This window comes from Pan troglodytes, chromosome 23 (genome assembly GCF_028858775.2).
Source record: "Pan troglodytes isolate AG18354 chromosome 23, NHGRI_mPanTro3-v2.0_pri, whole genome shotgun sequence".
NCBI lineage: Eukaryota > Metazoa > Chordata > Mammalia > Primates > Hominidae > Pan > Pan troglodytes.
The window spans coordinates 48,638,121-48,662,660 of record NC_086016.1 but is presented as its reverse complement, the minus strand read 5'-3'; the positions used below and the strand labels follow the sequence as shown (position 1 = coordinate 48,662,660).

Below are 24,540 nucleotides of genomic sequence, written 5' to 3'. Positions count from 1 at the left end.
CACTCCGGGGGTAACCGCAGGCTAAGAAGGACCCAGGAGTGCAGGGACTAGGGGTCCGCCCCAGGGCATGGGCTTCCCAGAGCCCCCCTCAGCCTCCACAGGGAGGGGGTGCTCAGAGGGGATATAAGGGGTGACACGAGAGCCCTGACTCAGGCCAGGGTTGGGGTTAACGCGTCAGTCACACGGGTGTGCTGTCTGCAGGCGACTGGTACTCATTCCCGGTCCAGCTCCTCCCCAGCAGGCTCATCTCCAACAGGCAGCCAGCAGGAACCTTCCGGGGCGTAGAGCCCTGTTTGCTTCACCCACCTACCCACTGATGTTGGGGAGAAGTCCCCCGCGATGTTCGGGAAGGTGCTGGCACGGCCCTGGCTCTGCTGGCCGCCCGGGGAAGGAGCTGCTGGGGGATTTGGGAACTTCCCACTACCATCTCTAGCAAACCAGGGAGGGGGCAGCCGCCCTGCCTGGGGGGTCTCTGGAGCCTGTCAGGGGACCACCCCCAAAACGTCAGTGCATGACATACCCAGCTGGGGTCACGGTTGTGAGACGCAGGGAGACAGCACAGCCATGCATGCGGTGGGATAAAGCGGCTGCAACAAACCGGCTCACCTACCTGGCGATGAGGTAATTGAGGGATAACCTCAGAATTGCTAGAAATAAGAACAATGGGATGGCCCAGCCATGCCACACGGCATTCATGTACACCTGCGGGTGAGAGACAGGGCGTCAGACCTCCTGACAGCTTGGATCAGGACAAGGCACATCCCTCCCGCCTCCCCCCACCAGGCGGCCCCAGTGGGGAGACCAGGCCACCCCCTGGCTCTCCAGACACTCAGGGATGAGGGTACGTCTGATGGGGAAGCCGGAGGAAGGGCTGCTTCCCCGGTTTAAGAGCCGCCGGTGGAAGCCAGGAGACACCTAGGGAGAAGCATGTCCTGGGGACAGAAGAGGGCGGCTGGTTCCACATGCGGGTCCTGCCTGCCCCGGTGTGGCTCCCATGCACCAGACTTGGGGCATCACCAGGACTCAGCCTGGCTGGGCGAGGCAGGAAAGCACTGCTGAGGGCGAGCCAGGTGCATGCCCGGGGCCACCTTCATGCCAGGCACCATCTGTGCCCAGCACAGAGCCCGGGACGCAGAGCAGATGTGCACAGGGCAGGGGATGGAGGCGAGACCTGGAAGGCAGGTCCAAAGCTTGGGCTCATGTCTTAGTGACAACAGACATGGCACAGGAGCGTGTGAGAGCCCAGGCAGCAAAGGCCTCCCGTCGCAAAGCATTTGTGAGGGGTGGCAGGAGAAGAGGCCTTCCAGGGCCAGGGTGGAGCCGGAGGTCCCAGCACCCAGCCTTCATCTGTGAGTGTACAAAGTGCCCATGTCCCAGGTGAGTGGTAAGTGCCTGCGGCAGGCACAGGGCCACAGGCTTCGGGGACTTTCCTGGAGAGCCTGACCCAGGCTGAGGTCATCTGGGGACCTCTCCCAAGGGGCCTGCTCAGCAGGGCAGTGCTGCCTTTGGGAGCCCTGGACAGTGCCAGGCTGTGGACGCCTCCTCTCTGGCCTGGAGGCCCCAGCAAGCGGGTGGGCTGCCTGCATCTTCCTCGTGCTGGAGGCACAGTCTCCACCCTGGGTGAGGGGGCTCCCCCGGAGGACCAAGTACTGAGACACAGGTGGCAAGTCTCCTGTCCCGCTGGGGAAGCCGCTGCAGGGCAGTTCCAGGCAGGACGGCTGGGCACCTTTTCCCCAAGGCCCCGGCAATGTGGGCCCTGGCATCCTCCAATCCCTCAGGACTCATGGCTCACAGGGGCCGGGCTGGGCCCCTCGTGCTGCCGTGCCCTTGTGAGGTACTCCTGGCCCCGGCACCAGGTACTCTGTGGACCTCAGCAGCGTGGCCACTGCACTGCACGGTGAGTGCCAAGAGGCCTTTCCCAAGGGCACCCTGGGGGACGAGGCTGCACCACATCCCTGTCCAGGGAGCCCTGCAGGCTAGCCCCGGGCCACGCCCAACATCTTTGATCCTTGAAGCCACCCCATGGCTGGGCACTGGCATCAGTGAGCCCACTTTACAGAAGGAGAAATGAGCATGTCCCTGGGGCCCGAGGAAGTGCCACCTGGGGGCCACCTCCCACCCTGGGAAGGTGCCTGATCATGTGGTGAATGCTGGCAGGCACATCCCACCCACCCTGCTCGGCCCCTGGAGGACCCACTCACGGTGAAGGCAATGGCAGACGTGTAGACGGAGTACCAGTCGGATAAGGCAGAGAGGTTCTTCACAAAGTTAGTGACCGGCTTGGCACCGCGCTCTGGGGACAGAGCAGACCACAGTGGTCAGCACTGTGGGTAGGAGGCCGCTTAACCACGTCTCCCTGGAGAGTCGGTTCAGCTCAAAATCCCAGAGTCCCCACCGCCACGGGCCCCACCCACAATGAGCATCGTGGGCGCCACGCAGAGCCGCTGGTACTCACTGAGCCGTCTCATATTTTCAGTTAACCTAAGAGAGAAGGGGAGAGATGGGAGCCCAGGGTTAACGCACCCGCCGGCTCTGCAGTCCCCACTGCCCGGTTCCGTTGGCTCTGCAGGGGCCAGGGAGGACGTCTCAACAGCCTGGGACCCCTTGAGTGCACAGAACGGCCATGCACGGCGGCTCAGCACAGCAGGGTGCGCCGGGATGGCCCTCAGTGCCACTCCCCAAGTTAGGAAGGTAGGGGCGACTCGCCAATGAAATCGTCCCCTCATCTCCTGCCTGCGTCCCCAGAACAGAAGTCCTCAAGGGCAGGGCCTTTGCTGGCCTAGCTCCCTCGGGACCCCCAGGGCCTATGGCAGCACCTGGCAGGGGAACCAAAGTTTACTGATTGGACTCAAGAGCCAAGGAAGGCCCCAGGCAGTGGGCTGAGCCCCATGAGTCCCCACACAACTGTCACAAGCCACAGCTGAGAGCAGTGGACGCATGCAGCTCTGCTGCACCTAAGTGGGCCTCACAAGCCCCTGCCAGGCACGGCCCCCAGAAGACCGGACACAGCAGAGCCTCCAGGAGCTCTCGGCAGCCTCACAGACAGCTTTGGCCCACGGTGATAAAGGATGGCCCACCCGCTGCAGCCTCAGCCCAGGGACCGGGGCCCCTAACGCACAGGCAGCCCCAGCTCGGCAAACCCCTACCTGCGGGCGCTCAGGGGTTCCTCTGTCTCCACGGTGTTCTCCTCGGGCTGGAACCGGAAGTCCTCCACGTACTCCCCGAACCGCTCGTAGAACCACTTCTGCAGGCGCGAGGACAGCCCCTGGCTCCGGCGCTCTGCAGGGGGCAGGGGCCCGGTGAGGGCACGGCAGGGCTGCACTGCCTGTTCTGGGGTCGGCTCCGGGATCTCAGGGCAGGCAGGGGCCTCACTGCAAGGGCGCGGCCAGCAGGGGCACAAGGAATGCTCGGGGGTAGGGCAGGGAAATGAAGGGTCCCTGTACAAGGGACTTTGAAGGGCTCAGTCCTCTGAAGACACCAAGTGCAAACCAACCGGCACACAGCAGAGCTGCCCCAGCCATGAAGACCTCAGTGCCGGGTCTCTCTGCTTTTCATCCCTGTCCCCAGCTCTCTGCCAGCCCTGGGCTCTCGTCAGCGGGCAGCCCGTCCATCCAGGCTGCTCGGCCCACCTCAGACATCTGCATCAAACCCCCTTTCTACCTCCCGGTTGTCAGAAAGCAGATGGAGAGGTCACTGCCCCAGCCCTGCATCTCCTGAGCATCAGCCAATGGATGGCACGGCAGGAGGCTGTGTCCTGGGCTGGGGGTGCCTGGCGAGCGCAGCCAGCCCAGGGTGAGCGCAGCCAGCCCAGGGTGAGCGCACGGTGTTGTCGTGCTGATGACCAGCACTGTTTACCAAAAGCGAACACCTCTAGAAAGCAGCCTCCACGGCGGAAAACCAGAAGAATCCCTCGGAACGGGGGCTCAGGGGTGCAAGCCAGTCCCTCCCTTCAGAAGGCCAGTGAGGAGCCGCCTGCAGCAGATGCTGCCTCGCCAGAGTTGCGGGCCCTGGGACCAGAGGGCCTGTGGTCACCATACCCAGGGGGCTGCAGGCTCAGGGCAGAGGCTCAAGAGCCACAGGCCAAGGGGGCTGAGGTCTGTGTACCCCAAGGCCACCTGGGCAGGGAGGATGGGGCCAGGGCAGGCTCCTGCGGCTTCTTCCCACCCCCAAGGCAGCCTGGCAGAGTTTTTAAGGGGAGGGTCCAGGTGAGATCGGCACACTCGTCCCAGCCGTAAGTGAACCGGCCCGGCTGTGTTCCCATGGACTTTATTTATGGACTGAAATTTCAGGTTTATATTACGTTCTCATGTCATGAAATGAAACCATTTAAATCTGTGAAGCCAGGCGGGGGCTGGAGTTTGCTGACCCCCAGGTACAGGGAACTGTGCCGGCTGCCTGCAGGGTGTGGGGCAAGATAAAGAACAGGCACTCAGGGATGGAGGACGAGGAGAGAGATAAAAGGGCACATGAACCCCCACTCCCCACTGACAGCCAACCATAGCCCCACTGCCCACTTGGTCCCCTTCGGGGAGGCACCAGGGCAGCGGCAGTGACCAGCGTGGCTCTCACATCACTGTTCCGTGGGGCAAGGCTGAAACAGAGTACGTGTGTATTCCCCAAAGAACACACAATCACGCTTTAGTTGAGTGACTGGAAATTTGCGATGACGACTATGATGACTCACCACTTCGCATCAGAGACACTAACCCAGTTCTGACGGGAGGAGATTCCCGGATGCCAGCAGGTGCCTGGGCACAGAACCAGCACCTGCCGTCTGCCCACCTGCTGGGGGAGGGGGTATCTGCTCCATTGTTAACCTGGGCCTACAGAACCAGCAGGTGACGCGCAGCCACCCACCCGCCCGCCTGCCTGTCCACCCGCCCACCAGGGTGTACCTGCTCCATTGCTGGCCTGGGCCTGCCCTTTTGGGGGCTGCTGAGCCATCTGCTCCTCGGTTCTTAAAAAGCAGGGAGAGAAGAGACAAGAGGTCTGTTAGTTCCAAACTCCACGCCCAGTCAGGCACCCCCCAGGGCTCTCGCGACCACGCACTGCACAGGAGAGGTCAGGGACAGCAGGGCTCTCTCCAGAGTCTCCACTGCTCAAATGCTGGTTCCGAGCGTATCCAGGCAAGCACAGAGCTGCCTTCCTAACAGGCACACGTTTTGTTTTTAAACAACCAGCATCTTTCACCACTCTTTCCTTTCCTATTCATTTTAGCACACTTGCTTCTTTCAACATCATTAAACTCAGAATACTCTCATATCACCAACCCGTCTGCTAATGAAAAGATACTGATCAACACACATGTGTTTATCAGGCACCACGCCAGGCCACAGGCTGGGTGCCACCTGTCAGCAGCCTGTACCCAGCTCCCAGCTCAGCCTACTCCAGCGACCTGCCTGATCTGGGCAGGGGCACTAGACGGCCACTAGGGTCTGCTTCCGTCCCACACCCAGCCCCTCCAGCCAAGGCCCATGAGCAGGTGCAGCACAGAACCGGGGCAAGTGCTGTGTGGTCGCCCCTAACCTTCCTAACTCTTGGGGAGCGGGAGTGTGGAGGGAGGAAGCTGGGGGAGGAGTAAACCCTGAGAAGAGAACAGAGGGCGGAGCACAGGGCACACAGGGCACGGCCAGGTAAGCAGCGGGCAGGAAGCAGACAGTGAGGTTTCCGGGGACTTTGGATCCACAATGGAGAGAATCTCTGCCTACTAACAAGTAGCCTTAAACCAAGGTGACTTTCTGAGAATTTTCTTAAAAACCAAAATAGAGGATTGCATAAACAGAACTGCTGTGCTTTAATCCTGCAGCTTCAGAGTGTGTGGTATGTGTGTGTGCAGTGTGTGCGCACATGTGTCTGCGTCTTTGTGTGTGCCCTCACACACCTACCCACCCTGGACAGACCACAGCCACCCAGACCCACCCCAGATCTGCACCAGGACGACAAGGAAAGAGGAGGTCACTCTGCCTGGGACTGCTCTTCCTTCACCCCTCCTCCTTCAGGCTTCCAGAAGGTTCCTAAGCGCCGCCCCCATGTAAAGCAGGGGAGAGCCCTTAATGCTCCCAGGACCTTCAGCTTCCACTTCCTTGGTCACAGCCTGGATGTTCCTTCACGGCCCATTCCCCACCCATTCCCAAGGCAGAGACTGTGCGAGATGGGGCTCCCTGCGTTCTTACAGCTGACCCGGGCTGGGCACACCTGCCACCAAGGGGCTTTGGTAAAAGATGAGGACCAGATCCTGGAGTGGGGCTGGCAGGAGTGAGAGGATGGGAAACAGAACACAGGGAGCAGGGCCACGGGGACAGCCTCAGGCCACCTTAGAAACCGGGGAGAAGCAGCGTCCCGTGGCGGGGATGGCACTGTGGCCAAATGCCTGGGGACCGCACCTGTCCCTGGGATCTCCCAGTGTGGCAGGTCAGGTCTCTGTTGCAACTCTACATAATTAAATGTAATTTAAGCTTTGAGCTTCTGTGGATTTTCCCAGAAGGTTCAGCATCAGGTTAAAGCGCCTGCCGAGGCCCATGCACCCATTTCTGGTCTGGGAGGTTCTGCCAGGGCGGAATAGGAAAGTGAGGCCTCTCCCTCCCCCACACCAGCTGGATGCCCCCACATGAGCCCCCCAGGGCACTCCACAAGGTCATGCTGACCTGCAGGAGGCGGGCAAGGAAGAAGTGGGAGTCAGCCCAGCGGATCCCCCGTCTTCCCACACACTAAACCTGAGGGTGCTGAAGGGAGCCGCTTCCTCAGGGCCAGCTAAGCAGCGACACTTGGAGTCCTGACAATGACACACGGCCCCCGGAGCACTCATAGCAGGCAGTGCTCAGCTGGGGTGTCCCAGAGATGCCGTGTGCCTCCCTAACTGGTGACAGTCATCCATGCAGGTCATGGGGGCCACGGACAAAGGTGTGGCCAATGGTGGTGGGAGGCTGAGGTGGGAGACCTGGAGGGAGGCTGAGGTGGGAGACCTGGAGGGAGGCTAAGTGGAGGCTGGAGGGAGGCTGAGTGGAACCTGAGTGGGGAGGCTGAGGGAGTGGAGTCTGAGGACGGAGGCTGAAGATGATGCTGGGGGGAGGCTGGGCGGAAACTGAGGGTGGAGACTGAGGGGGGAGGCTGAGGGAGTGGAGGCTGAGAGGGAGGCCGAAGCAGGAGGTTGCTGGAGTGAAGGCTGAGCAGGAGGCCTGGGAGCCAGAGGTGAGTGGCCTGAGCTCCCTGGCCTCATGCACCAGGCACCAGTTTGAACTTGTGCAGAGGGACACAGAGCCTCGTGGTGTTAGCGAGACAGGAGGGCACTGGCTTTGTAACTTGCGCTGGGGTCCTGAATGACCTGCTTCCTGCTGGCGGCACTGTGAGGCGCAGGGCAGGGTGAGGGAGGAGACTGTGAGCACTCAGGGTCCCGCATGGGACCCACAAACAAGAGCAAAGACGTCAGGTGCAGACATGCCTCTCTAGGAGCCAGGGCGGCACTGGTGCCCAGGACATGATCCTGCTAGGATGGGGGCGGGGGGCGGGGGCCACAGCGTGGCTGCAGCCTGAGGGGCTGCAGCGCGGCTGGGGCAGACAGGGAGCATGGGAACACGCACAGGCAGCACTGGGAAGGTCCTGGGAAGATCCTAAGAGGCCGGGCTGGCCCCCGGGGTGGGGCACTGGGTGGAAGCACAGAATGGGGTCACCAGCAGGCCGGGATCAGAGCCATGAGGTGGCTCTGGGGCTCTGCAGGCCCCATGCCAAGCCTCTCTTCAGTTGGCCTGGCCCCAGGCCTGGGGGCTGGCAGGAGTACCTGTGCACCCTTTTCCAGATCGCCAGAGGCACAGGAAGATGACACATTCCCAAGACCACAGCTCATGCAGGCACAGGCAGGACCTATACCTGGGCAGTCAGAGCCGGGCCCACCCTCACACTCAGGCCTCTCCAGGGCCAAGAATGATGCTGCCAAGACGCTATGGGTGCAGCAGAGGACGGCGGGGCGGGTGGGGTGGGGGGTTGGGGCAGCCGCACACAGGCCAGGGCCCCGAGGAAGGCGCGGTACCTGGCCTTCAGCACCTCCTGCACCTTCTGCTCCAGCTCCATCCGCCGCTGCCGCTCCCGGTCCAGCTCCTGCCGCAGCATCTCCGCGTTGGTTTCTTCTCGCAGCTTCCGGAGCTCCTCCTCTATGGGGGAGAGAACGGCCAGGTGACCATCACTCATGTCCACGCGACCCCCTGACTCTGGGATGCTGGGGCAGGGGTGCCTGACTCAGAAACAGCAGAGGGGTCTCTGCTCCGTAAGCGGACCTGAGCACCTGACCTTCCTCCAGGGTGCGGGGCGCTCACAGCAGGACATGAACTGGTCCCCATCCAGCCCTTCCTCCTGGGCAGGAGCTAGTAACGGGGCTCCTCTTACATGACTGGGGCAAGAGGTGCGTGAAGCAAGGGTGTGAATTTCCTCACTATGCTTCATAACAGTGCAACACAGAACACAAAAGCCATTTCACCAAGCACCGCCACGCTGAGGACACCTGCGGAAAGGACGCTGACCGCACCCGGCCAGCCCACCACACCCACCCAGCGCCTCCATGTGCTGGGTGAGGTTCTGGGATGCATCGGCAGCAGAGCAAAGGCCCTGGGCCAGCGGGGACAGCCCACAGCTCAAGGTGGCCAGGGGGCCTGAGAAGAGCACGGGGCAGGCTGGACACAGGGCTGCTCTGGGAAAGCCTCGGGAGAAGGTGAATTCTGAGTCAAGGCCTGGAGGGAACACAGCGAGGCCACAGACCCTGGGAAAGAGCATCCAGGCAGAGGGAGGAGGCAGGGTCAGAGGTCAGAGGTCGGAGAGACTGGAAGACTGAGGATGGAAGGGGCCAGGAGCCAGGGAGTGCAGGCAGCCTCTGGAAGTCAGGACACTTCTACCACTTGAAGACAGGAGAGACGGGGACCCGGCCTCTCTCCCACTTCCTCTGCCCCATCCCTGCCTCTTCCTCCTAAAACCAACAGCGCTGGGTCACCTAAGGGCAAGCCTGAGGCCCTCGCTTCTCCCCCACTGCCCTCCCAGGGCCTGGCACAGGCTCCACGCATGAAGAACAAGAGCAACAGACCGATGAGAGCAGAGAGCCGGCACCTGTGGACGCCCACAGGTCCTCGGTCCTTCTCAGAGGCCTGGGCCACTGACAAGACCCTGCCCAGGCGCTCCCCTCCCCAGCCCATCCACCCTCCTCTGTGTGGTGTCCCCTGCCCAGCCCAACCCTGTCTCCTTGACAGGCTCAGGCAGGTGGCCCCAGGGCCAAGGTCACGGTTAAGTTCAGGTGGAACAATGCTGGTTTACGGGGCAGCAGTGGCTTGCAGAACCCAGCTGAGGGTCACCTAAGTGCTGTCTCTCCCCAGAAGGCTGCCTGGCTGTGGCCTATGGTGGCTGAGGGCTGGCTGTGGCCTATGGTGGCTGAGGGCTGGCTGTGGCCTATGGTGGCTGAGGGTCCAGATCAGTCAGCCTCGACTTCAACTGCACAGACCACACTGACCATGGGGCGGACACGCTGAGACCTTATAAAATGGCAATGGCAGCAGGAGAAGCGCGTTTGCTGGAGTCCCAGGAGATATTCCTGAGACAAAGGAACGTGGCTGATGAATTCACCCAGGTTCTTGGGCAGGGCCAGCAGCCAGACCCCACCAGTGTGAGGCAGGAACCCTTGGGGGTCTGGCCAGCAGCCCAAGGCTGAAGGCAGGCTTCTAAGCCTGGAAGTTTCTTTCTGGGTAGGGTGGGAGTGACCCCAGTAGCTTCCTTTCCTGTCCTGGACACCTCACCACATGACTTGGGGCCACAGGGCCATACCTAAGACTCCAAAACTGGGGCCAAGGGCAGTATGACAGCCTCAGGCCCCAGTCCCAGCCAATGTCCAGGAGTAGCCGTACAGAAACAGCAGGGGGCCGTGCCCAGGCAGGGAGCAGCCGCGGGTGGACTAGGGTCAGCACACTTTCCTGCCCGGCAGCCACAGGCTCACGGTACCCAAAAGGGAAGAGACAGGCACCTGCATCTCACCAGCCCCACTCCCACTGGGGGTGCTGGATGCTGTTACTCGCTGTTACTAACCAGAGAGAAAATATTCGGATTTACCAAGGGCCAGGATCCACTTGCCCAGTGTGGGTGCTGGAGCTCTGCCCTGCTCCCCGGCCCGCTGGGATCGGCCCTTCTCCAAGCATGGTTTCAGTGTCCTTCAGCATCCTGGACTCCCAAGAGCCCCCCAGGGCAGCTGAGCTGGCCTGGAGAAGACCCTCCCCGTGGAGGCTGGGGTGGGGGGCACTGGGCCTGTCCCTGCGGGCTGCCTGGTCTCATCAGACTGGTTCCCTCCAGAGCTCCCCCTCCCCGCCCCGCCTCCGTTCTGGGGAGAAGCGTCTGGCCCTGGCACGGCTACTTTTCTCTGCGGACTGAGGTCCCCGACCCGCTGACATGGCCAGGTTCCCCCACCTGGCAGAGCATTAGCTGAAGCCGGTACCTCCCCAGGGCTCGGGACAAGCTGCGAGGTACCAAGTGCTCAGTCCCGGAGCTGAGCAAAGGCGGGGTCAGAAGGGAGGCAGGTGGCCTCTGCCTAGGGCCTTGGGGAGGCTTCTGAGTCAGAATCAGGGGCAGGGTCCAGCCCAGCCTGGGGCTCCAATTCAGAGCAGCAGGAAGGAGGCGGCAGGAGCAGCAGGGCCCCTGACCCAGTGCTGTGGGGGACACGTCTCCAGGGCTGAGGGAGCTACCCCCCAGCCCTCTCTGGGCGGCCGGCTGGCTCCTTTACAGCAGAGGGGAGCAGTGCCAGCCACATTTGGGCGGGGGCCCTTAACCCCCTACACGTCTGGGGTTCTTTCTTCCAAGATCCCAGATCCATCCACTCTGCTGGTCTCTCAGCTGCCCCAGCCCCATCCCCATGTTCTTAACCGGCCTCCCAGCTCCTCGCACACCCTCCCGTCCGGCTCCAAGCTGAGGTCCAAGGCTTCTTGTAAAGCACAAGCCAGACCTTGTTGCTTTCCCGCTTAGAACTCCTCACCGGGCTGGCAATGAATCCAACTTCCCAGCTTGAAGCTCCCTCCCGAGGCCCCCACCCACTCCCAGCCTCAGCGCCCTCCACACCACCCCTCATCTTTGCTTTTTGGGCTTAAGCCACAGAGACCTGCTTTTAGGTCCTCAAATGTCCAGAAAATATTCAGATTTGCCGAGGGTCGGGCCTGCCCCAGGACCTTTGCATGTGCTGGCCCTGCTCCCGAGGAAGCTTCTCTTCTGCCCTCCAGGGTAAGCTGTCCCTCAGCCTCAGTCCTGACCCCAATACCACTTCCCCGAGTGACTTCCCCAACAGCCCCATCTGGCGTAGCCTTCTGTCATCTTCTCTCACGGGTCCTGCTCTTTCCTCTTGGGGACATGATTCCCACTCCGTGTGCTGGGTGGGGATTCCCAGAAATGGCACACAACCTCCTGGTACAGTGTGACATTTCCAGGCCTCCATTACCTGCAGGCCTCCCTGACTTGTGCCCAACACACCCCACAGGTTCTGGAGGAGGGACCATCCCCGGTGTCACCATCTGTTCTGGCCCCAAGACCCAGCCTGGCCCAAGGAGAAGCCAGCAAGATGTGGGGAAGGGAGAGTGGTTGGGAGGGGAGCTTGGCCAGTTCTCACACAGTGCGTCTAGCAGGGAGGGCAGATGCGCTGACCAGCGGGCCGTGCACGGAGTGGAGGCAGGCGGGGACTTGGGAATTCGGTGTCACAGCCCTAACACGGGGATCAGTCCACAAACCCCACCCCCTGCAGGGACCTCCACCCAGCCCCTTGCCAACCTTGCATGTGGCACGAGCACCCAGCCCCCCGCCCTCGTGGAGCCACTTGAGGGCCGGCTCTGGCACACCTTCGTCAGAAATACTCAGGTAATCATCACACGCCGGCCTCTGCCAAGGCGCCGGGACACCACCATGAACAGAGGGGACAACACCCTGCCCTGAGAGGGTGCCTGGGTGGGTCCCCAAGAGCAGCATGGAGCATGTGAACCCACTGCGTGAGCCCGGGCTGGCCCTGAAGCCCTTGGTGGGCGGGTCCATGCCCCAAGGCAGGAGGAGCCTGGGGACCCTTCCTCCGATGGGTCACACGCCCACAGAGAGCCAGGAGAGCCTGGACATCTTGGCCCACCTGAGATGGATGCTGCCCTCCCACCCTACCCCCCAGCCACCTCCAACAGACCCGATTCTCAGCCTCCTGGCCCCTCTTTCGGTGTGCCTGGCATACAGAAGGGGCTTAATCAAGGCTCACTGGATAAGCGAAGGAAGGAACCAAGTGCCCCATCAGCCGGTGTTTCTCCCTAAAGGGAGCGTCCGCCTGGCTCAGTCCCGAATTCGGAGCCAGCTGGGGAGGGTTCAGAGACAGCCACGGGGTGTTTCCATCTCATGCCTCTGTCTTCATGTTGTGGCAGTGACTCTATCGCGTGGGAACACAGAGGTGAGACAAGTCACACTGGGCAGGCTTGCTCCCGGCGGGCCTCTTGGGCGGAGTAGGCCAAGGCGGGAAGGCGCAGGTACTTTCCCAGGTTAACTCCTAGTACCCACACGTCACCTCCTCTGATCTTGGCCCTGTCAAGGTCAAGGCAGCCCACATGCCTCTCCATCCATAGGTCAGAGAAGCACTTTGGCCCCTCCCTGCACGGGTAACAGGAAACCACATTTTCCTAAATGGGGCTGCCCCCTACGCCCCTTCCTGGAGTCACTAAGCTGTGAAAGGGCAGCAGCCAGCCGGGTTCCACCACGCGGCAGAGCATTGGCCAAAGCTTGGGCCAAGGTGGCCAGTCCCAGCCCAGGGACGGATGTGGATGGATGCGGACACGGGTCCCTCCTGGAGCCTGGGATGCCGTGTCGTGCCTGCCTGTGTGAAAAAGCACACTCACAAGCCTGGGTTCAGAGGTCAAAGGGGCCTCAGGCAGCCGCCCCTCTTTCCACCCTGGACCTCCTGGGGTCAGGCTCTCTGCAGAGCCCTGACAAATGTGAACGCCAGAGCCCGGCCATCTTCACTGCTCAGAGCCCAGAGGACGCCATGTGAACGCCAGAGCCCCGCCATGCTCGCTGCTCAGAGACCAAAGGATGCCTGGCTCCCGGGTCAGCGGGCGGCATGGCCCCCTCAGCCTTGCAGACAGGGCTCCTCGGACAGCATGGCAAATCAGCCTGTCCCAGCTTCCGGAAGAGCCATGAGGCTTCCCACCTTTGCCCAGTGTCGTTCCTGATGGTACAAAGACAGCTAAGTAAACGAAACTGGCCGGAGCGTCTGACCGCTGCTCTCCCATGAGTCCTTCCTATCTCTGAGCACACGGCTCCCTGCAAGGCCAAGCTGCTGTCTCTCCCGAAACTGAAATGATGATCACACGCCCCACGACTCCATCGCACTGGCCTGCCTCCTGCCCACCAGCGACACATTCAGGTCAACTGCAGTGTGCCGAGCACAGCTGTATCTTTCCACAGGACAAAGGCAATGCAAATCCCCCATCATCAATTTTTCTTTCTCTTTCCCGAGTAAGAAAAGAAACAGGAGGGCCGATTTCCAGCCCGGAGCAAACTACTGAGCTGCTATTCACACGGCAGACTCCTCTCGTCCAGCCCCGGCCCCCGTCCAGGCACCGAAAATCTGCAGCTGCTGCCGAGGCTCTGGGTTCCCTCGGCCTCTGGAGTGGGCCTCCTTGTGCCCCGAGCTGCTCACAGACACTGAGGACGCCAGGCTGCCCTACCCACAGGCCTCCCTGCCCTGCAGGTCAGGGCCAAGGTGTCCTGTAGGGTGGGGGTGGGAGCGAGGCCACACACAGGGCAGGCCACGGAGCCCCTTGGTGACCTCTGCATTTGTTTCCCATGGCTCACCACCAACACAGCGGCTTAAAACAACACAAACATATTCTCTTACAGTTCTGGGGTCAGAAGTCCAACCTGGGTCTCCCTGGGCTGAGGTCATGGCGTGGGCAGGGCTGTTCCTTCTGCAGCCTCCGGGAAGGGGGAGACCCATTTCCTGCCTTTCCAGCTTCCTGAGGCCCCTGTGCTCCTTGGCTTGTGGCCCCCAGGGAGCAATGACGTCACTGTGACCTCTAACCCCACCCTCACATGGCCTCCTCTGACCTTCCTGCCGTCTCCTTCTCAGAACCTTTGTGGTGACTGTGCGCCCCCAGATAATCCAGAACCATCTCCACCAAAGGTCTGCGACTCATCCACATCTACAAAGTCCCTTCTGCCATGGGAGGCCACATTCACAGGCTGGGGGGACATGGACACTCTGTGGGGCCATGAGTGTGCCAACCACACTCTCCCTCGAGACAATCGTGTCAAGCAAAGGAACCAAGTGCCTAGGCAGGCTGGGACAGTCCTCTTCCTTCCACCTGGCCCGGCGTGGACTTTCCTGCCCCTGGCAGTCCTTGGGTTATAAAACCACTGGAAGCCCTCCTTTGGTGGGTCCAGGAGCCCTAAAGGAGTACAGCGTCCCTGGCAGCCCCTAGCTCCGTCTCTCTCCTCCACACCTCCAGCTCCGCCCTCAAAGGCACCCGAAGCAGGATTCCCCAGTGCCGCCACCAAGGCGGCCCCACCAGAAAAGTGCACACCGAGCCTCTCTAAACCCCTGCAGTGAACAGCACAGATGGAGGGGGTGTTCCAGAGTCACCCACGTGGCCCACAAATGCATGACCTGCCACAGCGCATCCTAATGGCAGCACGGGGCACCTGCTCTCCCAAGACCCCCTGCACCTGTCTGGGCACAGACATGTGCAAGACGTGTGTGAGCAGAGTCCAGGTGGCAGCCATACACGCCGCACAGGGATGGGAGGCTGCCCGGGTGCACCAGGATGCGCGTGATATCACACCTGCCGGGGGCCAAGTCACAGGTGGAGACCCAGGGATAGGAGCCATGGCCCGCAACATCAGACCAGAAAGTCACGGCCCTGCAGCAGCAGAGAAGCCACCACATCAGAGGCCACAGCTTGTGCAGATCCCGTGGCACTGTTTCCAGCCCAGTGAGCTGGGCCTCTTCCAGGGTCGAGGGCCAGCCGAAATAGGCTGAGTGCACAGCAGACCTGGTCACAGCAGCCACCAAATGGCAAGGAACCCAGTGGGAGGCCAGGGGCCCAAAATGCCTGCCCAAGGAGTGAGTCGGACCCTAGAACCTAAGTCCCAAGGGAGCTCCTGGAAAGAGAAATCTGTGGCTGCCTCGTGAGTTCTCACCCAGGGGTCTCCTCCCCGATGCCTAGGAAGGCACATCAGCCGTCTCACTGTCAGGAAGGAAAGCGAGATGGCCCGGGTACGTGGCACACAGGGAAACCAGGATGGCTACCCGATGGGCCAGGGCCTGCCCCCACTCCAACCTATCACAAGAGCCACCGGGCAGAAAAATATGTCGAGGAGAGGGGAAGATGGAAGGAGGCCCAGGGGATACTCTGCATGCCCAGAGGGACTCTCAGACCCACAGGCGTCTTGCAGTCAGGGGTCAAGCTCTAGCGCAAGGTTTAGGGACGCTCACAAGGATGAGTGACTCTGGTCCTGCAGGCAGCCCCACCCACTTCCAGTCAGCACCAGCCACCACTCTCCAAGGAATGAAGCAGAATCAGCCACAGACTAGGAGCCCCCGGGACAGGACAAGAGCCTGGCATGGCGACACATGGCACATAGAAATCGCCCCCCCAGAGGCTAAAGGAAGCCCTGGGACAGCCAGGCTGGTTGTGCACCCACCTGCTCCAGCCTTCACGCCTCCCCAGCGTCTGCGAGGAGAAGGGCAGGGACAACCACCTCACTGGTCACTCCGGGGCAACCCCCAGAACGTTCTCTGATGAGTGAACGGCCACCCTGATTTGAGGGGAGGCAAAGGAGATGCGTCGGCTCAGGCCTACGCAGGCCCAGACTGTGGGGCTGAGGCCCGGCCGTCCACCCAGCCTCCACGCCCAGCCCTCCACCCAGCCTCGACGCCCATCCTTCCACCCAGCCTCAACGCCCAGCCCTCCACCCAGCCTCAATGCTCAGCCCTCCTCCCAGCCTCAACACTCAGCCCTCCACCCAGCCTCGACACCCAGCCCTCCACCCAGCCTCGACACTCAGCCCTCCTCCCAGCCTCGACACCCAGCCCTCCTACCAGCCTCGACGCCCAGCCCTCCACCCAGCCTCGACGCCCAGCCCTCCACCCAGCCTCGACACTCAGCGCACAGGGAAGTTGCTGGGAGGAAGGAAAGCAGTTCTGCGGCTATTTTTAAACCTGTAAAAGTAGATCTCTCAGGCAGGAGTCCTCTTGGCACACGACTGATTCAACAGGCCCAGCCTCACCCAAAAATAAAAATCAAGTGATAATCTTTAAATAAAACTCCTTCCCACCAGGCCAGGGGTGTGAACTCAGGATCCACCCAAAAAGCTGCTCCTGGCCTGGCGGAGGCCCGCATCCCCGGAGGCCCGCACACCAAGAGGCCCCACCTGGCCACCTCCCCCGGACTCTCACCTGAACTCTCCCAGCCCAATTCAGCCCTCCCGCCATCACCACAGGAACTTTCTAGAAGACAGGCACTCCCTCCATCGAATCACCAGGCTGCAAGTTACACTGCAGAGCCCAGAGTACGGCTTCATCTACAGCCACCAGCACAGAGGCAGCCCTTTTAACCCCTTCCTCCCGTGGCCCTCCCTGCTCAGGGAAAACAGAGAATTCCAAGAAATGCCTCGCTTTTATTGTGAAGTTTTGCCTGCATTTTCTCCCTAACATTTATTTATTGCGGTGTCATTTACCGCTATGTGCAGAGATAATGTTTACTGAACGATCAACTGTCAACACTGTCTTGGCTGGTAACCAGGAAGGAGCAAGCTTCCAAGCCCATCACATCCTAATGTTGAAGGCTGCTGCGCACATAGCTGGCCGACCACCGTTTTAGGTACATTTCAGGACACCAATGCAGGATCTAAGGTGGACAGATAATGTACTGACATTTTTACCACGTCAAATAAGAACTAGGATCCCAGCCAGGGTTTTCACCCAGAGCAGCTGGTTTTCAGAAACCGACGCCTGCCTCTCCCTGTGAGAGGCACGCGGCATCTGACAGCCTGTGGGCTGGACTCTGGGGCTCCGGCCCAGCACAGAGCCAGGAGAGGCGTGTGCTCGACAGCACGTGCCATCCCTCGCCCCCACAACCTCCCTTTCCAACCAAGCGCTTGGCACCCAGCAGCCAAGCCCTCCAGGCCCCCAGTCCCTTTCCACAGCAACAGGCTCTCTGCCAAGCACCTGCTCCCTGCTGAGTGTGGGCTAGGGGCAATCAGGGACACTCCCCAACTCCAGTTCCAGCTGGTGACTCTAGGCCCCAAAGCACTAGGAAGCAAAGGTGGCACAGATAAAACTGCATCTGGGACCAAACACCAGACAGAATGGGAGCAAGGTGGTGCATCTGGAGCTCTGGAAGGTGGCCAGTAAGGCCTTAAAGTATATGCAAAAGAGCATGCCTAGTGGAGGAAACGGCCTATTAGTTCATTTGTCTACCTATCTATCCATCCATCCATCCATCCATCCATCCATGCATCCATCAATCATTTACCCACCCATTACCTAATCTACCCATTCGTTTGCCTTCTCATTGATGCATCCATCTATCCAATCATCCATCCATCTATCCACCCACATGTCCATCCATCCACACATCCACTCACCCACCCATCTAACCATCCCTTCTCCCATTCACCCACCCATCTATCTACTCACCCATCCATCCATTCATCCATCCATCCACTCACCCATCCATCCATCCATCCACTCATCCATCCATCCATCCATCCACCCATTCACCCATCCATCTACCCAGCCCTCTGCCATTCACCCACCCATCTATCCATCCACTCACCCATCCATCCATCCATCCATCCACTCACTTGTCTGTTCATCAACCCATCCATCCATCCAACATTTACCCACCCATTTACCTAATCTACCTATTCGTTTGCCTACTCACTGATCCATCCATCCATCCACTCACCCATCCATCCATCTACATGTCCACTCATCCATCCATTTATCCATCCACCCATCCATCTTTCCAGCAATGCATCCATCTACCCATCCACCCACCCGTCCACCCATCTACCTATCCACTTACCCACAGCCATCCATCCATCCATATAGACATACATAAAGTTGTGCGCTCAGCATCCAGTAGCTGCCAGGCTCTGGGCCCAGACCCTTGGAAATCACAGATAAGGCAGCAGCTACCTTTACTCCCTCCCATATGACTCCTGTTGGTAGATGAATATGACAAATAAGGGTCTCCTTACAGAGCTGGGACATCAGGACATGCCAACTGCTGCACCAGTACTCTCCATGTGCCACGAGAGAGCCCATCCCTGCCATGTAGCCTCATCTACAGATGAGGTGCAGAGGATGGGAAGGCTTGCTGGCCTGGGGAATGTCTCACCCACTGCACGCAGGACCTTGGCTGTGAGGCCAGGGAGCTGGGATGTGTTCAGCAGGGCGGGACGCAGTGACTAGAGAGGTCACAGAGGTGGGCAGTGGTTCCCGACTTAACACTTCCCATGGAATTCAACACAGGCATCATCCAAAACACCTGTCAGACGACAATGCTGGACCCAGGACCTGCAGCCGTTGCAAAACACACAGGCAGGTGTGTTCAGGCTCCCTCTCTGACTTCATCCCAGCCCCTGGGGGCAGCAGGGAGGAGGCCCCCCACTGGCAGGATCAGGGGTTTCTCCTTTGAGGTGTGAGCTCCAGGGACAGGACAGGCCAGGAACTCGGTGTGGTAGGGTCAGCTCACCCCTGTACTCAAAGATCTGTCCTGGGCAATGAAGTATCCCAGGGCCAAACATCCACAATGTGTAATTAAAGAGCAGACAGGTGTTCATGGGGCAATGGAGGTGATGGAGAAACAGGGATTGGGGGCCAACTTCATTTTTTCCTAGGGAAATTCCATATAATATAGACACGCCGCTGTATCAGTGCCACCTGTCTTCATCTTCTGCCTGTCTGCTCCCTTCTGTAGGTCTGGGTCACCCACTCATAGTCGTCACTTATTAAACATGTCACTCTAGGGCAGAACCAGACCAACCCAGTGTCTGGCCCTGGAAGTCTGATATGGTTTGGCTGTGTCCCCACCCAAATCTCATCTTGAATTCCCAAGTGTTGTGGGAGGGGCCCCGTGGGAGGTAATTAAAACACGGGGGCAGGTCTCTCCTGTGCTGTTCTTGTGATCATGAAGGAGTCTCACGAGATCTGATGGTTTTATAAGGGGGAGTTTCCCTGCACAAGCTCTCTCTTTGCCTGCTGCTATCTGGTAAGATGTGACTTGCTCCTCCTTGCCTTCCGCCATGATTGTGAGGCCTCCCCAGCCATATGGAACTGTGAGTCCATTAAACCGCTTTTGTTTGTAAAGCGCCCAGTCTCAGGTATGTCTTTATCAGCAGCGTGAAAACACACTAACACAGAGTTTAGCTTTTCACCACCAGAGAAACTGTAAGAGCAGAATTTAAAAGGCCTGAGCCAAGAACCACACCTACAGGCCCAGGTCCGAAGGGGCAAGTCCAGGGACATCGAGTCAGCCCCACACCTAAGACTGTCTCCATCAGGCCTCAAAAGGACACCCCCGCCAGCAGGGAGCTGGCAGCTCCCCAGACCCTTCTGCTTCCAGAAGACTTCAATGGCAAGGAAGGTCTTCCTCACTCTGAATCACCCAGGACAGCCACCTAGAAACTTCCCTTCCCCTCCAGGACCCCTCCATTAAAACTGTGCATTCAGAGGAAGGCCTGCAGGCCTCAGGAAGCAGATGGCCAGCCCCTCCTGCCAGCTTCTTCGAGAAGATCTCCCATGGCGTAAGGGCCAGCCACTCTGATCCCTGTATGTCACAGCAGGAAAGGGAGCTTCTGGGAGCATCAGGGGCTCAGGAGGAAAAGGCAGTCTCTCTCCAAGTCACACTCTTGAGGAACCACTGCCACTGCCCGTGTGAGTGCATCTGCCGGGAATCCACCCGTGTCTGGTGCTACGAGGGTACCTATGCCCAGAGACAGGGCGTGGTAGCCTAGGGGAGCACCCTCCAGCTCAGCCAGGGAGGCATCTGCAGCCCTCTCCAGCAACACAGGAAGAAGAAAGGCAGTCACGAGGGCTCCCCTACACAGCCTAGCAACCGGGAAGACCCCAGGAAGAGAAGCTCCCTGGCCCCGAGGGTCCTCAGAAGCACTTTCCCCCAAAATCCAAATTCTACATCACAGTGCTCTTGGGTAGAGGCTGTGTGTGCACCTTACAACCCTGGGGAATCTCACCTCCCAGAGCCTGCGCACAGCAGGTGACTAGTGACCAACAGATGCACACGCATGCACGGCAACCGCACTCAAAAAGCACTAGCAACCGAAATGCATTTGGGCTAAATAAAAACGCATGATGCTTTTAATTTATTTATGTGCTTCTTTAACAAATTTAGGCTCCTGCCTTCAGCCATGAGCCAAAACCCATTTCAACTTCACATTCTTCATCCTGTGTCATTTGCTTGCAGGAACATTTGTACTCTTCAGGATTTAATCATCAGAGAAGGCTGCAGCACGCTTGGGCCATTTCCTCTCCTCCATGAAGAGTAACACTCTGCTTTCGGAGAGAAAGCACTATAGATAATTGAGTGGAATTTTAACACTGACCACTTAGCTGCTTTACAGGTGGGGGAGCTGAGGCCCCAAACGGGTAAATGCTCACAGCCACCTGCTAACCAGCGCCTGAGTCAAGAATTAGAACTGGGTCCTGACTCCTGAACACAGCTCTCCATGTCAGCACTCCCTCCTGCAGGTCAGGCGAGGCAGAGATGGCCACAGTGGCACACAGATGTTGGCTTAGTGACAACCAGAATATGTCTGTGGGTCCCCAGATTACATAATGTCCTCTCTTACATTCTATATCCTTCTGGCGACTAAGATGGGAGTGAGAATGGGACAAGGCACAGGTTCTGCTGGGCGAACTCCAACTAATCTGCAATTAATCCCTCCATTCACCAAGCTCCCACTATACCCAAGATATCATGCTTGGGGTATAAAAACAAGCTCATCCCATATCCTCCAGGTGCAGACAGCCTGCAAAGAACTATCAGTAACTACTAAAATCCTCTACTCCTAGAGACAGTACAACTGTCCATCAACAGGGAACAAGAAAGGCTAGGCACAGTGGCTCACGCCTGTAATAAACTTTGAGAGGCCGAGGCGGATGGATGGCTTGAGTCCAGGAGTTCAAGATCAGCCTGGGCAACATGGTGAATGAAGCCCCATCTCCACAAAAAAAAAAAAAAAAAAAAAAAGCCATGTGCGGTGGCATGTGCCTATAGTCCCTGCTACTCAGGAAGCTGAGGTGGGAGGATTGCTTGAGCCTGGGAAGTCGAGGCTGCAGTGAGCCAGGATTGTGCTACTGCACTCCGGCCTGAGTGACAGAGCAAGACCCTATCTCAAAAACAAAACAAAGTAAAAAAAAAAAAAAAAAAAAAACAGGGAACAAGTGGACAAGTGGATGAAGCCATGCTACAGTAACACCATGGACACAAATGTAACCCAGAACAGGGACAGGTGTAACCCGGAACAGGGACAGATATAACCCAGGACAGGGACAGGTGTAACACGGAACAGGGGCAGGTGTAACACAGAACAGGGACAGGTGTAACACAGAACAGGGGCAGGTGTAACACAGAACAGGGACAGGTGTAACCTGGAACAGGGACAGGTGTAACATGGAAAAGGGACAGATGTAACACGGAACAGGGGCAGGTGTAACATGGAACAGGGGCAGGTGTAACCTGGAACAGGGACAGGTGTCACCCAGAACAGGGACAGGTATAACACAGAACAGGAACAGGTGTAACCTGGAACAGGGGCAGGTGTAACACAGAACAGGGACAGGTGTAACATGGAACGGGGACAGATGTAATACGGAACAGGGACAGTTGTAACACGGAACAGGGACAGGTGTAACATGGAACAGGGACAGGTGTAACACAGAACAGGGGCAAGTGTAACCTGGAACAGGGATTATCTCTGTGTACCATTTTGGAGTGACCTACAGGATATAATGTGAGTGTGCAGAAAGTGTGAGCACCCTAACATTTATCTAAGAACCAACATAGATGCTCATGTTTATAAAAAATTTCAGTTGGAAGAATACAGTGTAAAATTAGAAGAAAACTGGTTATCTACAGGGGAAGAGAGGAAATGGGGGCGGGGTGCAAGAAGAGAAACTCGACTTCTCTGAATATACCTTGACTTTGGAACCATGGAAACGATTTTAGATAGCTGTATGAATAAATTTAATTTAAAAAAAGAATTCTCTACATCATGCATTATGGGACAAAATGGCATCATGTACCTGCCGATGTGACACTAAGGACACGCCATTATGTCTGTGGCAACCGGACATAATCTCATGACCTGAGTCTCTTCATGAGGAAACGGGACAAACCCAAATTGAGGACAGTCTGCAAAATAACTGACCTGTGCTCTTCAAAAACGTCAATATCAGGAAACAAAGAAAGAACTACTGCTCCAGGTGAAAGGAGATGAAAGAGGCATGAAACTATCCCAAGTCAGAACTGTCTTTTGCTACAAAGGACATTACTAGACAATAGTGAAGTTGGAATAAGATCTCAGACCAGATAATAATAGCATTGTATCAATGTTAATTTCCTGATTTTGATAACTGTCCTGAAGTTAGATAAGAGAATATCCTTGCCTTTAGGAAATACTACAAAAGTATTTAGCACGCAGGGGCATTGTGCCTGCAACTGACCATCAAGCAGCTCAGAAAAAAAGAATACATGGATGGATAAATAGATGGATGGATGGATGGATAGATGGATGGATAGATGCATGGATGGATGGATGGATGGACAAATGGATGGATGGATAGATGGATGGACGGACGGACGGATGGATGGAGGGATAGATGGATGGATCCAGGGATGGATAAATGGATGGATAGATGGATGGATGGATGGATGGATGGATGGATGGATGGATGGATGGATGCATGGATGGATGGATGGATGCATGGATGGATGCATGGATGGATGCATGGATGGATGCATGGATAGATGGATCCAGGGATGGATGGGTGGATGGATGGATGGATGGATGGATGGATGGATGGATAGATGGATCGATGGATAAATGGACAGATGGATGGATGGGTAGGTGGGTGGATGGATGGATGGATCCAGGGATGGATAGATGGATGGATGGATGGATGGATGGATGGATGGATGGATGGATAGATGCATGCATGGATGGATGGATGGATGGATGGATGGACAGATGGATCCAGGGATGGATGGATGGATGGATGGATGGATGGATGGATGGATGCATGGATGGATGGATGGATAAATGGATAGATGGATGGATGGGTGGGTGGGTGGATGGATGGATAAATGGATGGATGGATGGATGGATAAATGGATGGATGGATAGACGGATGGACGGATGGATGGATGGATGGATCCAGGGATGGATAAATGGATGGATGGATGGATGGATGGATGGATGGATGGATGCATGGATGGATGCATGGATGGATGGATGGATGGATGCATGGATGGATGCATGGATGGATGGATGGATGGATGGATGGATGGATGGATGGATAGATGGATGGATGGGTAGGTGGGTGGATGGATGGATGGATCCAGGGATGGATAAATGGATGGATGGATGGATGGATAGATGCATGCATGGATGGATGCATGGATGGATGGATGGATGGATGGATGGATGGATGGATGGATAAATGGATAAATGGATCCCTGGATGGATAAATAGATGGACGGATGGATAGATAGATAAGAGAGGCAGACAGACAAATGCGGTAAAATATTAACCTTTGGGGAATAACTGGATGAAAAATACACAAGAATTCTTTGTATTATTTTTGTGACTTTCCTGTAAGTCTGAAATCATGTCAAAATTTAAAAGAAAAAAAGCCATCTCTAGAAATCTAAGGTGAAAAGAAACAAATGCACCCAACTCTGTACTGACTTGATAACACAGCCTCAAAGGAAGGAAAAAGTCTTGCCAGTGACTGTCAAACACCATAATCTGTACCTTTCTAGTAGGACAAGCCCTAAGGACAAAAGAATGAGAAACAAATAGAGACTGCATTGAGTAATCTTGTGATATTTTATTTTGAGATTGTGTGTATTATCAAGGGATCAAACAAATGTGTAATGCTGATGATGTTCACTGAGAACCAAGATTTCAGCAAAACAAAGATACAATAAAAGTCTGATGAGGTTACACAGGCACTTAGGAGTCCTGGATGTGAATTCCAATAGAATTATCTGTATGAACTCCTCAGGCCCAAGCCCTGTCCACTGAGAAGGTCCACACATGACAGGTCACCAGCGGCCATCAATGCCCCAGGATCCCCATGGAGTGTGTCAATGTCAGCTTCCACCAAAAGGAACCAGGGCTTTATTTCAGAAATGGTCAATTCCAGGACTGGGGCAGGAAATGCTGGTGAGCCTGGGATATCTGGTCACACCGAAAGGCAAGGAATCTCTCAGAGACAACTGGGTTGTGTCAAAAGGACTCTCAGAAGCCAACTGAAAGAGG

The 24,540-nt window shown here is 57.5% G+C and overlaps 1 protein-coding gene across 12 annotated transcripts in view; it reads right to left on the bottom strand.

The window, feature by feature from the left end:
- The window catches only part of GRAMD4 (GRAM domain containing 4), a 138,011-nt gene that overhangs the window by 46,256 nt on the left and 67,215 nt on the right, over positions 1 to 24,540 (bottom strand). For 11 of the 12 annotated variants that reach the window (XM_024352620.3, XM_054675676.1, XM_054675675.2 and 8 more), the window contains 6 exons: positions 8,024 to 8,144; positions 4,896 to 4,957; positions 3,147 to 3,279; positions 2,456 to 2,481; positions 2,202 to 2,293; positions 611 to 702 (listed from right to left, as the gene is read on the bottom strand). In XM_024352620.3, coding sequence (XP_024208388.1) covers positions 611 to 702; positions 2,202 to 2,293; positions 2,456 to 2,481; positions 3,147 to 3,279; positions 4,896 to 4,957; positions 8,024 to 8,144 — 526 coding nt within the window. Of the gene's footprint in view, positions 1 to 610; positions 703 to 2,201; positions 2,294 to 2,455; positions 2,482 to 3,146; positions 3,280 to 4,895; positions 4,958 to 8,023; positions 8,145 to 15,672; positions 15,788 to 24,540 lie in introns of those variants that run through there. The other variant, XM_024352622.3, reaches the window with a different exon arrangement.